Consider the following 16919-nt stretch of genomic DNA (forward strand, 5'->3'; position numbering starts at 1 on the left):
TCCATTTAGCAACCCTTCCCTTATGACACACAGGCAGTATATTCCTGACCCAAACTTTCTGGTAAACTCCTATGTGGGGGTTCTAGTAGATAAGAGTCACATGGAAGCTCAAATATTCTAATGAGAAACATTCAACTATTGTATGTAATAACAAACATCACAATTTAACAACCAACTCCCCCCCAGAAGGTCGTATCAACCCAGACGTGGAAAAGTATCTTCCTGCCACAGGAAGTCCCAAGCCAAGATCTCTGTTCTACTTGCTTAAGAGTCTGAAGTGAATGGGGCGCCTTATTAACACATCTCATCTTGTTACCCTTACTGACCTAGCTTCCTGGCTCATCCTAAGTCTATTCATCAACAGTTTGGGGGATAGATAGTCACGAGGAAAAGATCTTAGCCCAAAACAGGGGTCAGCTAGTGACAAGGTCAGTGGCCAATCTGATGGATTATGCTGGACAGCCAGTGTGCCCAACAAAGACCATGAGCTACAGCACAGGTCGGTAGAGAGGCTCTTCTGAGTACTTGGCATGGCCCTGGCAAACAGAGGCTACCAGTCTCCTCCCAGGAGCTGCTGGTCTTCCCCACCTGCCCTGCCCCTGGGAGGCTGACTTGAACATTACTCACTTCTGGCTGAGTTGGGTCAATGAGGTGAGCCTGCCAGAGCTGGTCACCCAACAGAACTCAGAACCGCAGCGAGCAAGCTAGAAGGGCCCAGCGTACTGCAGAAAGAGGCTGTTATTTCTGCCAACCTAGATTGTTTGCTTCTGGAGGGAAGAGAGTTTGACAGGCCTCTGGCCCTAGATGAAATTGCTAGAATTTAGCACAAAGACTATTTGATATCAGGTGCAGCCCTTGTCACCCTGCTGCTTCTGCCCAGGGTCTCCATCTCTCCCAACTTCCATGGCCTGCTGCCCACGCAGCCTCGAGCTGGGATGACAGGGCAGCAGGCTTTCCCACTACAGCAAACATATCAGAGCTATCCAGACTACCACAAGATGCCACCCTCAGTTCCATGTCCACAGAGAGCCATCCAATGGCCTAGCCCCGCCCTCTCCTCCCCTCTTCCCTCCCCCAGCTTCGGAGCCATCCTCTGGCAGGCTCAGTTTGGCAGCTGAACTGGGCCCCATTTCAGTGATGGCTGCAGGAGGGAGGCACTGGGCTGAGGATGCTCCCACTCCACCCCAGACACCACTCACTCCAGGGGTTCTGAGCCCACCCAGAGGTCACACAGACAGCAGCCAGACTGTGGCTCAGTTGTCTAGTAAAGCTTGACTACTGTTTGACCCTGGCATGTCTAATACGCACCTGTATTCTCATGTGTAATTCCTGTCTCTGGGCACTGCTACTCTGATGACTGAAGAAATTATATAGCTCCAGCAGCAAAGAGGTGTTCCTTCTTTTTTTTTTTTTTTTTAAAAAGCCAGCATAGGGTTTGACTGAGGGCCTTATACTTGCTTTCTCAGATGGTGCTCTAGCATTTAAGCCATGTCTCCAGTCAAGCTTTTTGCTGGTTATTTTGGAAGTGGTGTTCCATGGACTTTTCTGTCTGGGCTGGCTTGGAAGTATGATCCTCCAGAGTTGGTAGGATTATGAGTATGAGCCACCAGTGACTGTTCAGATATCAGGGATGTTGTAAATGTGGGAAAACAAGAAGACTGTCTCTTGCTACGGCTGGCGTTGTCAGCCATCATTCCCTCTTTGTAGATAAGAAGTCTAGGTGGGGCAGTGTGCTCAGGAGAGACTTCACGTTCTGCAGATGGCTCTGAGCCTGCTCCAATGCCTCATGCCCCAGATGCCTAGGGACGCTAAGCAGATGAAGGCGGGTGCGGGTGGGAATGCCTTGAGCACCAGGCACAGTTTGCCTTCCTGTGGACACAGAAGGGACCAGGCATCTCCAAATACCTGAGCAAGGGCACCGGTAATCATCCTGCAGTTGGCACCTGTCCCACACCCAGGTGGAAAGCCACTGGTGGTCAGGGACCCAGGCCAGCTCACACTGCTACTCCTGGTCACCTCCACAATGGCGATAGTTTTCCAGGGTGGCTGCTTAAAAATTAAAATTCCTAGCTGGGCATTGGTGGCTCACACCTGTAATCCTAGCGACTCAGGAGGCTGAGATCTGAGGATCACAGTCCAAAGCCAGCCGGGGCAGGAAAATCTGTGAGACTTATCTCCAATTAACCACCAGAAAACTGGAAGTGGTGCTGTGGCTCAAGTGGTAGAGTGCTCGCCTTGAGCTGAAGAGCTCAGGGATAGTGCCCCATGACTGACCTCCCCCCTGCCCCCCCAAAAAGTTCAAATTCCTAATCTCAACCTGGAAGGCCATTTTCCCCTTTCCTGATAACACTGCTGACATGCTGGAACATCAGTAGAGGCTGAGCCCCCTGATATCATTCTCACACCCAGCTTGGATAGGGGACCCACTGCCTCAAAGAACAGCTACCTCAGCCTCATGCAGCCTCCAGCACACCCATCCTGCAGTACTGTGTGGCATGCAGTCACTCCACAGGCACACTCCTACTCCTCAGACCCCGGACAGGTCTCCTCCGTCCTGCTAGTGTCCAGCCCTGTCATGCTTCTGAGCAGCAGCCTCTGTGGACCATATGACCAGTGGTTGTCATGGCTAGCCAGCCCACTGGTAGGAAGCTCCCCTCCCTCCACACCCAGGAAGCAGCAAGGGTTCACTTGCCTGTGCTGCCCAGAGGTGGTCCAGTCGCAGCCTGACATCCACCTGCCTGGCATGCAGGGCCAGTGTGCATGAGAACAGCAGAATGGCCAGGATCGGCTCATAGTTGCGTCCAGCAAGAGCACCGCCCCTGGCAGGAGCGAGAAAGAAATGCTAAGTCAGTGTTAAGCTCCCAGGCCAGAGATGGCCATCAACCCCAGAGCTGGGCAGAGAGCCCTCCCAGGCAGTAATGCCTACCAACCACTCCTGGGGAACAGACTCAGGATGAGACCCCCCTTCTCAGTGGGGAGTCTAAGGCCCTGCTTGTATCTGGGCTGAAGAGGGGAAACGGAGACGGCACAGAACTAAAAAACGTTGCATGTATTTAGTCCACACAAGTTTGCCGATCAGCAGGTGGTATGCATAGTGTCCATGTTGGCGTCGTCACGGATAACCCCCCACGTGGGTCGTCCCACACTCACCCAGCCCTGGTGTACCCACTGAGCTCCAGAACAAGGATGTAGGACGTGGTAAGCCCCGACAGAAGGATCATCTTTGGCAAGGAGGACACCCGCAGGAATATGGCAAGCGGGAGGGTGCCCACCAGGCAGCAGAGCAAGGCATGATGCGCAGACTCGCAGGGCAGAGCAGGCAGGACGGTGCGCCGGCCGCCTGCTGCCAGGACCACCAAGGAGCTGTTGGACTGGGAGCTCCAGGCCCAGGGCAGGCAGCCCACCTGTGCAATAAAGGAAAGGGAGGCTCAGGAAAGCTGCCCATTGGGACACCCAGATACCCCACAGATTTTTCCCCACAAGGACCATCACACCTCCAAGTGCCTCCAGCTAGGTCTGGACCATCCTGCTGCCACAGACAGCAAAGGCTGGCAGCAGGGCAGGGGAGGGGCTGAAGTAGACCAGATGGTGTCAGTTATATCTGTTTCTCAGGCCTGGTAGTTCCTTCTGTAACTTCCAGCCCAACACTGACGGAAGGATTTTTTTTCTTCCATGTGTGTCTTGAGCTTTTTCACTCAGAGCTAGTGTTTTACCACTTGAGCCACAGTTCCATTTCTAGCCTTTTGGTGGTTAATTGGAGATAAAATCTTACAGAGAAGCCAGGCACCTGTGGCTCACGCCTGTAATCCTAGCTACTCAGGAGGCTGAGATCTGAGAATCTCGGAAACTCTCATCTCCAATAAACCAATAAACCACCAGAAAACTGGAAGTGGCGTTTTAGCTCAAGTGGTAGAGTGCTCTCCTTGAGCTGAAGAGCTGAGGGACAGCGCTCAGGCCCAGAGTTCAAGCCCCATGACCAACAAAAATAAATAAATAAATAAATCTTACAGAGACTTTTCTGCCCCAGCCAGCTTCAAACTGCAATCCTCAGATCTTAGTCTCCTGAGTAGCTAGGAATACAGGCCTGAGCCACTAGTGTCTGGCTAAAGGAAGGTTTTGGTACTCACCACACATCCCTGGGCCACCGAGTAGATTAAGACCACTATGAACACACACAGGACAGTGCGGATCCGGATCGTCAGGCACCCTGGGAAACACTGATGGAGAAAAGCAGCACTTTCAAACCCAATGCTGACTGCCAATGAGATTTATACATATGGCAAACAATCTAGAACAGAAAGAGCAAGCGGCCCTCAGCAGTCCTCCCAAATCGCTTCTTGCTTCGCCCGTTTCCCTTGTCTGCTTTTACCTATTTATCCCCTATTTTTTGTTGCCTGTATTCTAGGTGAAGAATTTACCAAGTTAAAGAAAAAAATCTGGTCTTTAAATGATAAAGAGAGCCACCTCCCCTCTCTATCTCTGTCTCTGTCTCTCTCTCCCTCTCTCTCTCTCTCTCTCTAACTTGACTGGCAATCAAATTTGAATGGAATAGCTTGGTACTTTCAAGAAACTGAATTCTCCCCTCTCAGGAGCGACAAGAATTTATGTCTTCAGTAAGGTTTTTGTCTGTTTGTTTGATGTTTGTTTTTGTGAGATTAGTAAGTGCACTCAGGATCTCTGGGCATGCATTTTATCATCTGAGCCACACTTTCTGTCCTTTTTGCTTTCATTTGTTTTTCAGATAAGGTTTTGAGCTGTTTTGCCCAGACTGTCCTAAATAGGATCCCCAATTCTCCTATCCCCACTCCCATGTGGCTGAGATTATAAGCACATATAGGTTATAGGTGTCATCACACCTATTTTCCTAATCCAGGCCTTATTACACTGCAGGCTGGACTCAAACTCACTATGTAGCCCTGGCTGGCCTCCGATTCATGACACTACAGTTGTATATCACAACAGCCAAATAAGTAAGTATTATTACATTCTCTGTACAGGTTATATACCACTCTTAAGAGAAATTATATTTTACTTAATTTACTTTAAATATAATTTCAACTTTAAATATAATATTCAACAACTGGTGGCAAGGATGAAAGTAAGACCTCCTTATGCACTCACATTCCTAAAAATTAAATTACAGACCACAATGAGTGCTCATGGCATCTTATAGAAAGCCTCAGCTCATGCAGACAAACCTGACCTGGCAGGACGATCTGGTAGTCTGTGCAGTCATCCTACTAACCTCCTGTGAGGTCAGGAGAGTAGACAGCTGAGAAGAAGTCAGCACAAACATGAGCAAGCCTACAATCCTAGGTTCTAGGGGTGAGAACAGAACAGACTGCCAAGCAACAAGCTAGAGCAGCTGGCAGATCCCCAAGTCCTGTTGCATGTCACCCAAACAATGCTCCATTTCCATTGGTCTCAGCCAGAAGAGATGAAGTGCATGGCCAGGCCTCAGGCTTTGCTGGCCCCGATCCTCCGTTTCTCTCCCAAATTGATCCAGACCAGGCAAGACACAACTGTAGGCCTCTGCTCTCCAGAGCAGGCCTTCAAGGCTGTTTCTCCAGTACCCATCACAGCCCGGCAGGGGTGTGGCTGGGGATGCAGACAGCGCCACTGGCAGACCTGGATCAGTGATCCACATACAGGCCCTGCCTGGCACAGGATTTGGAGAACCCTCTGTAGATAAGGACACTCCTTTTGAGAAGGGATCTTGCCCTGCTCACAGGCCACCAAGTTCCCGTGTGACCTGAGCTGCCCAGTATGGGCTGGAAGTCATCTGACTCACTAAGCCACAAAGATGAGGGCATACTCCAGCCCATCACCAAATGCAGATGCCATATACTTGTGTAGGTCCTGAGCACACAAGTCAGTTAGGAAGAGGCCTAAATGCCCATGCCCTCTCTCCAGCTGCATGGCCTTCTCTCCCCCAGTCTGTGCCTGCAGTCTCAAGGGGACCATCCTGTGATCAGCTGACAGAAGGAAGAAAAGCCTCAGGCCCCCTATAGACACCCTTGAAGGAGGTGAAGAAAGGAAGCCCTCCCACTGGGAGAACTTGGGGAATATATGAGCCTCCCTTGGAAGAGAAAATGGTCAGACACATCCTTCCCAGATGCCCATTGCTCAGTGAGCCCATGGGCAAAGTGGTAGGGAGAGAGGTGACAGCTAGACTCAGCCACAAGGACTTCCACTCCCCATGGAGGGCCTGGCTCCGGCTCTGCCTAGGTACAGGCATAGAAACACATGTAATTTACTGATCCTACCGGGTCCTGCCATCTGGAAGCACCGGCCTCACTCTATATTGCTATGGCTTCTGGAGACACAGTCATAGCACCTCCTAGGTGGCAGCACACAGGGCTGAGGCTAAAACTCTCTAAGACTGCGCACATGCTCAAACCTGCACCCAACCCAGGCAGGGCTTCCTGTCTGCTAGTAGAAACCACACACACACACACACACACACACACACACACACACACACACACACACACACACACACACACACACACACACACACACACACACACACACACACACACACACACACACACACGAAGAGCCTTTGACAACCAATGAGACAGATTACAATTCTCCTGAGAACTGTAATCTGTCAGCCAAAATAAAGTCCAAGGCTCACAACTGTGATCCTAGCTACTCAGGAGGATGAGATCTGAAGACAGCCAGAGTCTATGAGATTCTTATCTCCAGTGAACCAGAAGTGGAGCTGTGGCTGAAGTGGTAAAGTGCCAGCCTTAAGCAAAAAAGCTAAGAGACAGCACTCAGGCTCTGAGTTCAAGCCCCAATACCAACACACACACACACACACACACACACACACACACACACACACACACACGCACGTGCACACACACGCACGCACGCGCACACACACGCACGCATGCACACGCACACACACGCACACACACACTTCTATCAACATAGAAATGTAATAAAATGAATCTGTTTTCTTGTATTTGGGATAGATGCAGTTGTAAAATATTCCCCAGATTTTTCAAGCCAGAGATCACTTGAGCTATCATGTTCTCAGGCTGGCGACCATGTGATCCCATACCACAGCTGGAACTGGTGACTGGGTGACTCTAAGCTCCTCAGATAGGCGTGCTTGTCTCATGATACAGCAGAATCATGTGAGAGCTCTACTCGCAGAGCTGCCTTAGCTCTGCAATCTGACGTCCCATCTGTCCTCTTTCACTTTTATTGCTTGTGCTGTGCTTTTCTTTTCTTTTCAGAATTTTATCAAACACACATTGCCTAGGCCAATGTAAGGAAGCTTTTCATCTATGATGATCAATAAGAAGAAATAACCCATGGATTGAGAGATGTTTGTAAACCCTACATCCTGATAAAAGGAAATATTTAAATTCTGTAAAGAACTAAATGACTCAGTGGGAAGAAAAGAAGTAATCTGGTTTTCAAATGGGCAAAGGATCTTACCATAACTTTCTCAAATGAATACAGACAAAAATCTGACAGACACACACACACACAAAATCAATAAATATAAATTAAGAACACAATGAGGCTTTACTTCACTTCAGTTAGAACAGCAGCAGCACCACAGGTTTATTTATTTCATTAATATTCATCATCCAGACAGACAGACAGACAACAGCCCTAGACAGTGCACAGGACCCAGTGCAGATTGGGCCTTATGAGTATCTACCACACGGAGATTCCATTGACCATGTGGTGTCAGGTGGGGAACAGAGTCACTGTGGGCCCTCCTGTGTCACCTGACCTGCTGCCTACCTGGGTGGAATGCAGCACAGACATAGGGCGTTCACTCACACGTACCTGCACCCGGGCGATGTGCAGATATAGGACACAGGCCACCAGGAAGCAGATGGAGAACACCAGCAGGAGCAGGACGGCCACACTCCTAGGGACAGAGGACAGGGAGGTCACTGTGAGAGGGGAGGTAGGTGAAGCTGAGCGTCATCCCCTCCTGCACTGGACCCATGTCCCCAGAGCCCCAGGAGGCACTGCAGTGGATGGTCCCTGGGGACCTGTCCATTGGCTTGTCCCCTAGAGAAAGGCACCCAAGGCTCCTGGGTGAGGATCCCCTTGTTTGCCCTTCTCCCACCACCTCCACCAAAATCTAGCCTAGGTTAGGTATCTTCTATGACCTGGAAAGAAAGTTGCTAAACTCATATTTGTTGATATGAGTGACTGGTTTGTAAATGGCTGCTTTTTGTGGGGGAGGGAGAACAGGAGGGGGAAACTGGGAGAAAATGAGGGAGGGGGTGACACTGTTCAAAAAGAAATGTATCCATTACCTAATTTATGTAACTGTAACTTTTCTGCCCATCATTTTTACCACAACAATTAATAAATAAATAATAAAATGGTTGCTTTTCTTCCTTTTCAAAGTGCACTTTTTCTCATTTCCACATTTATGAATGTGATATGGATTTAGAAGCCATTTGTGGGCTGGTTGGCTTCTAGCCGGTTTTAAGGCAGTGGTACATGGTGGTCTCATGGACAGAGAAACAGAAAACACGCAATGCCTCCCAGCTGAGGATGTTCAAAAACGCAAATTGACAATGTGCAGTCCCACACCACAAGCCATCCGAACTCCAACACCACTGACCCACGGGACTGGAGGGTGACCCAAGGGATCCCACAGGCCACTGACCCATGGGACTGGAGTGATCCCACAGGCCAGGCACAATGACAGAGTGAATGGAGGTCAATTTTGAACACAAAGAGCACACAGCCACTGACCCCAGGGACCTGGAGTTCTCAGTCATCTTCCTGTGCCATGGTTCAGAGAAGGAGCAGCACTTACTGTGGGATTATCAGAAGGTAGACAAGGCCAAATAAGGCAGCCAGGATGAGGGCGAGGACCACAGCGCTGGTAAAATACTCGTCCTGAAGCTGGTGGTACTGGAAGGAGGAAGGAAGGAGATGGAGGGGCAGAGAGAGGGAGGGAGGGACAGAGAGAGAGAAAGGAGACTTTGGTCAGTCTGTCAAGGCCATTAGCTTCTAGGGCATAGAAACTTCACCAAAGGGAACAAAGGAAGTTAAAACTAGAGTCACTTACCTTTTGTTCCCGTTCAACATGTTTGTACTTCAGGGTAAAAAAATTCAGATCTGCCATCTCCAGCTCCGTCTGCCGGGCCTCCAAGAGGCGGCTGATATACCTGTTGACACGTGTGCCCGGAGTGCTGTACACCACATTTGTAGAGAAAGAGGAGCGGTTTCTGAGTTTCTCTGAGGCAGTTCTCAATGCTCTCCGCTGCAGCCATCATAGGAATAAAGAAATACTGTCAAGTCTCCATTTGTGTGTGTGTCTGTGTGTGTACCAGTACTGGGGCTTGAACTCAGGGCCTGGTGCTGTTCCTGAGCTTTTTCACTCAAGGCTGATGCTCTACCACTTCAGACAGCACCCCACTTGCTTTCTGCTGGTTAATTGGGAATGAGAGTCTCACAGACTTTCCTGTCCAAGTTGGCTTCAAACCGTGATCCTCAGATCTCGGCCACTTACGTAGCTAGGATGATAGGCATGAGCCACCAGTGCCTGGCTTCAGTGTCCACTTTGTGCACTTGTGCACATCCTCCGGATTACATCCGGTGTGCCGTAGGCCGCAGGCTCTCGGGTCCATGGACCTGAGATGTGCTCATGGCAGTGGGGATGGGCCTCTCCACTCTGGGTAGAGGCCCCACACCTGCAACATGAGCACCAGGCACCATGGCAGGGGCTGCGGGATGGAATCTGTATGTGATGGGGCATCACCCAGGGCAGAGCAGCTGTGTATGTAGGAAAGGATGCTCCAGGGTTCCTGTATCAGGAACCAGCCCACTTCTCCTGGGAGGGAAATAGCAGCAAGAGAAGGAACTGTGCCTGTCACTGTGGCCAGTGTGAGATGGACAGACTATGCACCCCTCCTCCACACTGCCCTGTGTCACATGAGGCGAACAAGAAGGCACTGACTTGCCACAAGGAAAATGGAGTCTAATGTGGAGCCACCTGCTGTTATCTTATTACTGGGGCTTTGCAAGCAGGGCCTCCGGCGCCTAACACATTGCAGGAGCAACAAGAACGTTAAATGGATACCACGGCGCAGTCTCAGAAGAGATGGAATAAGCACACTTCTCTTTATTCTAAGCAAATGGTAAAGCACTGACATGGCATGTAAGTCAAACAGAAAACTACCAGCATGGGAACTTTACCACTGTGTGGGAGGGAAGGGTTCCCTAGGGCTGTCATTCATCTTCTCCACCCCGGTAAGAACCTGGACATGCTCATGAAGATGACAAAATGGGCAAAAGCTGGAAGAAAATCTGTTCAGCCAGGCGCCAGTGGCTCATACTTATAATCCCACCTACTCAGGAGGCTGAGATCTGGGGATCATGGTTCAAAGACAGCCTCAGTAGAAAAGTCCACAAGAGTCTTGTCTCCAATTAACCAATAAAAAGCCATAGTGAAGGTGGAATGCAAATAGTAGTATATGAACCTTGAATGAAAAAGCTAAGGGGCAGTGCCCAGACCCTGAGGTCACACCCCAATGCTGGCACCACAGAAAGACAAATTTTACCCTTGGCAAATGTACCAAGAAAGAGAATCCAGAAAAAAGAGAAAAGTGAGACAAATGCCATGCTACTCTCAATGAAGACCACAGAAATGTCTCATATGGTCTCTACTCAGCCACCAAGGCCACGTGGAATGCCCCATTGAGCCCGGCAGAGAGAGAAGTCAAGCTCTCTCTCCATCATGCTGTACCATCACTGATAGCCTAATGGGACATCCGCACTTCTGCCTCTGCCCCCACATTGGCGCCGAGAAAATGGACAGTGTGCAACCTGGACATCCATCCCCCCAAGTCTGGACATCCGTCCTCCACCCCACCTCAGCACGGAAACACAGCACCCACCACACCACAGAGGACAACTAGAGAAAGTCCATGAGATAGATGAGCTTGAGGCCCACCTACAAACGTTCCCTAGAATCCACTTCTCACCAAAAGGAATGATGCATGTGTTCAATGTCATGGGCTACTTCCATAAAATAATTAGGCATGCTCTACAGCCTACAATTCCTAGCTCAAAGTGTCACAGTTAGGTGTTCAATCCCCATTGATCAACAAAGATAATGTCTGCCCCTGAACAGGATATGATTTATACATTTAGCGTCTGCCTGTGCTGCATTCTGAGCCGACTCTCTACACATCAGGACTCCACTGTGCGTGCACAGCCCCTGCACACACCCGGAGTGAAGTCTGCCCACCACACCCTAACAGGCACTCACATGTGACTCCATTTCCCAGCTCTGTACTGGACCTGTGTGATATTCCTGCTCCCACACCCCAAAATGAGCAGAACCTCTCCCCCCCAAAAAAACAGTAGACTCTCAAGAGTATAGACAGTTGAGTGCTTTGGCAAGTCACTTCCCAGAATGAGACATGCTGACTTGCAAAAGCCATGTCCATGTTCCAGGCATTCCCTAACCTCAGCTGCAAGCTGGGCTCCACCACATGCTGGGAGGTCAGTCCCTGCACAGTGCTCTGGCGGCACAGGTGAGTGGAGGATGGGAGAGGAGAGATGGCTGGCTGAAACCAGCCGAGATGCCCCTGAGGAGGGCAAAGCAGGCTGTGCAGTGTGCGCCTGTCACAGCCTTCTCCTGACCTGCCAGGCTCTGGTCCACCCCAGGCCCTGCTCATCAGCAAGCTCATCCACAATGCCAGTGCTATCTGCCCTGCGGTGGGCTTGTTTCCACCAGTCCCAGGCAGCAACAGAAGAGCTGGAATGGGACAGATAGAATGAGACATCAGTACAGCAAAGGCCTTACAGTGGAAGCCAGGCTGGACCCTCAGCATCTGTCTACCAGGAGACCAGGGCCTCAGAGGCTGCAAATGGGGCCAGGGGATGAGAACAGCATTTGGTAGTGTTAGAGCAGCACCTAGTGGTACAGGTTGGGCTGGCACATAAAAGCACAAGAGGAAAATCACCTGCAGGCAGAGCTCTTGTGTATAGACCAGCCATAAAGCAGAATAGCAGGCAGTCAGATGGGTGGAAAAGACACAGGAGGGAGCTGCAGGGGACAAGGTGATACTCAGGCTTGATCCAAGGGGTACAACGTACTTAGGATGGCAGCTAGAGGGCCCAGGCTGGAGTGGGACCCAGGGTTAAGCTATTACCACCAAGACCAGAATGTCTGCAGAAAGCATGTGGCAGCATGAGGGAAGAAGCTGCAATCCAAAGTGATGGCCCTGGGATGGCCAGGCCCTAGGGCAGCTGGGCCCTGAGGCAGCTTGGCCCTGGGGCAGCAGGACCCTGGGCCCTGGGTCATCCGGGGCCCTTGGGCAGCTGGGCAGAGTTTTGAACCCATAGGTGAGGTGGGGGAGTGTGCACCACCTGCCAGGAGGAAGGCGTAGACATAAGACTAAAGACAGAATGGAGATACCAACACTCAGTGCACCCCAGGGAGCAGACAGGTGCAAATCAGGGAGACCACAGCTGTGGCCAGGGAGCTGAGGCAGGTGTCCACCTGCATGCTGCATGGTGTCAGATAAAGATGGATGGAAATGAGGGGTGTGGGCTGGAGGGGAGGGGAGGGAACCTGCCCAGGCTGGAGTGTAAAAGACAGCACTCAGGTGGTGATGCTGGCAGCCAAGGACAACAAGAATAGGGAGCTTCTCGGGGTACTAGGGACAGGAGACAGGCTGCAGGCTGTCAGCTGCCTGAGTTGGGCAGCTCCTTCCCACCTACAGAGCCACTCACGGGGATGCTGGAATCAGAGCAGGTAGAGCAGCGTACCATCTTGGCTTTCCAGGTAGGACTGGCATATATGAATCAGAGGCCAGCCCACTCTGCCCAGGAAGGCACTTGAAGTCTAGTGTCTTCTTCCACCTGTGCCCTTTGATAACTGAGCAAGAAGGATCTCTGTCCCCCCACCTCCACTCCGACTTTAAAGAAGTCCTGGTCAGCTGAGAACTTTAGCTGCCAATTTTCCCTTTTGCCTCAGAATCCACTCATTCTTTCCAACCTTAATTTTTGTTGTTGCTGTTGTTCATCGTGGATTCTTGTGAGTCAAATTTTATTTTCAAGTGGTATTTATATCAAGGACCTCTGCCCACAGGGAGACACTTAAAACTGTGCATCTGACTCACTCAGTTCTCGCTCTGGTCCTGTTAGAGAGATGAGTGGGGCCTGGGTGCTGAGGGTGGAATACACAGATTAAATGTGGAAATACTCCGAACAAGACAGATGGAAACTTCTGCCATTATAAACCTATTACAAACTTATTCATTTTATTTAATATTATGTGCGCTTTTTAAAATGCACACCTGAACTAACAAGTAAGCAAAGGAAATGATCAGAGGCCAGAGACATGGAGGCAGGAGAGAGTGGCACAGAATGAGAAAACTGAAGGTCTCAGACCTTGAGGACATCTTTCATGCTCATCTGACAGGCTACACTTCCCATGGGGCAGTCACAGAGCACCACAGGGGAAAGCGGGGGCATGAAGGAGGCAGGAACCCCTGACCCCAAGGCTCTATCCTCGGCAGATCATGGCTGGGGAAGCACTGTGCCAGGGAGATGAAGAGGCTCACCCACCTTGGACTCCATCTCTGAACCCAATGGGAACCTGCTCTGAGAACATGAAAACACACCAGCATGACCCTTGGGTCAAAATTCTTACTATCTAAGACATCTAAAATGCCAATGCCAAGCATTTAGTATAAAGCAGCTTTAGTCTAATGTCCAGATTGCTAGTAGGTATAAAAGTCCAACTTCTTTGATTGGATCCCCTATAAATAAAATTCTCAGAGAATTATTAAAGTTCCTGCAAAGTTGAGCTCTCACACACACAGATCCTCACAGTAATGAGTAGGAAACAACAGAATCTGAATTTGTCTTGAGAATCTTTGAAACTGTAGCAAGAAGTTGGCTCCAAAGGGATAAAGAGAGCACAGGAAAAGGGGAAGGGGAAAAAAGGGTAACTAAGTTCAGCAAACAGAAATGACGCAATGACAATACAAACCCCAGAGAGCTGGACCTGAGCTGACTTTGGCATTCCCTTTCTCCTCTTCTCACCATTCAAAGCTCTCCAAACCAGGGGGCTGAAGAGCTCTGAACTCATGACCTTCAATAAAGAAACCCTTCAATAAAGAACCCGGAGTGTTGTTCCAACACCACCAACTTGAGGACAGCATCCAAGTAGGGTGGTACTCAGGCTCTCCTGGCTGCAGTTTTATCCTGGCTAAAAGTTGTCCACAAGGTGGCGCTACAATCCTGAAATTTACTCCAAGCTCTTTACTACCAGCCCTATCGCCTCTCCCACCCACCCTTCCAGGGCAACCAGTGTGGTCTGAGCCTCAGAGTTAAATATGAGGCTCATGTGATTGAAGTGGACGATGAGAACCCCCATCTGTCCCACAGCAGAAGAAGATGGGTGACCTTGACCAATCCAAGAAGACAGAAAATCCTAGTGCCCACTAGAGTCCACAGAGGACAGTTCTCCACACCTCTGCATTTGAATCAGTCCTGCACATCCCCATGTTAATCAGTAACTACAGAGGAGTTTGGACACCTATGGAAAATGGGATTATAAAAATTGCTCAGAGGAAATGGAGATGTTTCTGGAACAAGAAAACATATTTTTAGAAAATCTCAGGGAGGAAGTGGCGCTGTAGCTCAAGTGGTAGAGCGCTCGCCTTGAGCTGAAGAGCTGAGGGACAGCGCCCAGGCCCAGAGTTCAAGCCCCACGACCGACAAAAAAAAAAAAAAAAGAAAATCTCAGGGAGATAAGAATAGGGAAAATACCTATCTATCCATCCATACATACACATTCCTATCAGGAGAATAGGATGTCAGAAAAGAAATAGTCCAAATAAAAGAAAAGACTTAAAGAGTTCAAAATAAATGTTAATGTGTTTGAAGAAATTGAAAACAAAAAAAGAGAAGTGTTTGATGCTAAAGTTGAAGAATGTTTCAGAAAAAGAGGAAGGAGAAAGGAGAATTAGATCACTTTAGGAGCCTAATATCCAAATAATAGGAGTTTCAGAAGATAAAAGAAGAAAAAAGTAGAAGGCAAAAATCAACAAAATAATTCCTACACATTTGCAGAGGTGGAGGCACTAAGTCCATGAGTGCCTTCTAGAGTATAAAGAAAAAAAAGATCACAGAATAGGCACACCCTAATGCAGGCTCATGAACACCAGGCCATGAGAATGGATCTACCAGGTTCCTGTGCCTGAGAACACACAGAAGAGTCACGGCAAAGGGTCAAGGATGGACAGGCTCTGCTGGCTTCAGCGGCAACTCTGGAGATCCCAACCTAGTGCAGCAGATCATCTAACCTAGTGAAGCAAACCAATGAAGGAGGAGATGCCAATAGCAATGGACCAAATGCTCATGATCTCCAAAGTCCTCGTGTTGAAATTCTAACCCTCGATGTAATGACATTAGTAGGTAGGAGTGATTAGAACTAGATGAGGCCCTGGTGGAATTATGCTTTTATAAGGAGAAGAAGAGACACTAGCACCCTTTTTCACATCCATGTGAGGACACAGAAAGAAGACTGAGGCTACAAGCCAAAGGGAGCCCTGCTGACTGAACTTCCAATCTCTAGCACTGTGGGGATGAAGGGCTGAGGTTTAACCTTGCCAGACTGAGATATTTTCTTGTGTCAGCCTGAGCACACTTGAGATCAACAACCAGCCACACCCACAGGCTGCAAATCTTCCCAGTGCAAGAGGCCAAAACACCCCTTCACATCCACAAAGGCCCCAAGATCACGTCCTGTGTGGTCAGCTCTTGGAGTCTCCTGTCCATCAAAAAGAGAAGGAATAAAAGGAGCTGCGAGGTGAACAACAAGCAACCAGCCATGGGAGGGAAGGGAGATGGTGTCACAGTAGCCCAAGGTTGGGGAAAGGGCAGCTGGCCTGAGACTAAAGTGGCCAGGGAAGGGGAGGGCCGGGGAAGAGAAGAGAGAGGAGGAAAGGGGAGGGGAGGAGAGAATGGAGTACAGACCAAGTCCCCGGTGGACTCCTGCAAAGCCAGGAGTGGTCATTCTCACCTTGTCATCGTCCTCACAGGTCATGACGTTGGAGAAGGGGATCTCAGCCTTGAACATCTTCCGGCAGTGCATGAGCTGCACCAGCAGGTAGCAGACAGTCTTGAACTTCATCCTCTTGGCAGGTTTTATATCTGACAGAATCAGGCCTGGAAATATCTGTCCAAACAACAGGCACAGAGAAATGTTCTCAATGATACATATGGAAGACTCCCTCTCAGGCTGGAAACAACATGGCCCTTGTGGCAACAGGGGCTCTGGGGCCCTGGGATCTGTTTGTTCAATGCCTCCCATGAGCCAGGCCTTGGGGAGCCCAGCAGCAGGTCCCAGAACATCCAATTCCCAAACAACACCAAAGGTCTTGAAAACCTAAAGGATGCCTCAGACCTGATGCAGAAGGGAAGGAGGTTTGGGGCCCAGGATGGAGATTGTAAAAGACATCCCTCTGTGGCTTCTGTCACAGCTGAAGAAGAGGAGAGAGGCCACAGGCCAGGAGGCTGAGTGGAGGATTGTATACCTTGTGAAGCTGACGGTGCTGCGTCTCATACTTTGCATCATGGTTCTGATCTGCATTTTGGATCAATGCCCCCTTGGACTTGGACTTCTCTAGACCAAACGAGGCAGTGAAGAAGTGGGGCCCTAAGCCAGACCCAGGCATAAATATATGAATCCTGCCCTAAGTGAACCCAGTGGCCCACAATCTCGTCTCCTCCATTTCAGGATGCCGTGCTCTTAGCCCAGTCTGGGCTCACCTCAAGGTGGAGAAGGACAGGAAGTGGTCCAGTCCGGAGACATCCCCATATCCGAGGTTTCCTACTCCCTGATCTCTCTGATTGGCCCCCCTGCCCCTCATGCAAGAGGCAAAGCCCTCACTAGT

The 16919-nt window shown here is 49.8% G+C and overlaps 1 protein-coding gene across 1 annotated transcript in view; it reads right to left on the bottom strand.

The window, feature by feature from the left end:
• The window catches only part of Adcy1 (adenylate cyclase 1), a 102859-nt gene that overhangs the window by 23002 nt on the left and 62938 nt on the right, over positions 1-16919 (bottom strand). The window contains exons 8-14 of the mRNA XM_070014566.1: positions 16046-16201; positions 9068-9262; positions 8813-8910; positions 7819-7903; positions 4128-4217; positions 3151-3404; positions 2689-2819 (exon numbers count right to left, since the gene is read on the bottom strand). Coding sequence (XP_069870667.1) covers positions 2689-2819; positions 3151-3404; positions 4128-4217; positions 7819-7903; positions 8813-8910; positions 9068-9262; positions 16046-16201 — 1009 coding nt within the window. The remainder of the gene's footprint in view (positions 1-2688; positions 2820-3150; positions 3405-4127; positions 4218-7818; positions 7904-8812; positions 8911-9067; positions 9263-16045; positions 16202-16919) is intronic.

This window comes from Dipodomys merriami, unplaced genomic scaffold, assembly GCF_024711535.1.
Source record: "Dipodomys merriami isolate MVZ:Mamm:240054 unplaced genomic scaffold, mDipMer1.0.p SCAF_98, whole genome shotgun sequence".
NCBI lineage: Eukaryota > Metazoa > Chordata > Mammalia > Rodentia > Heteromyidae > Dipodomys > Dipodomys merriami.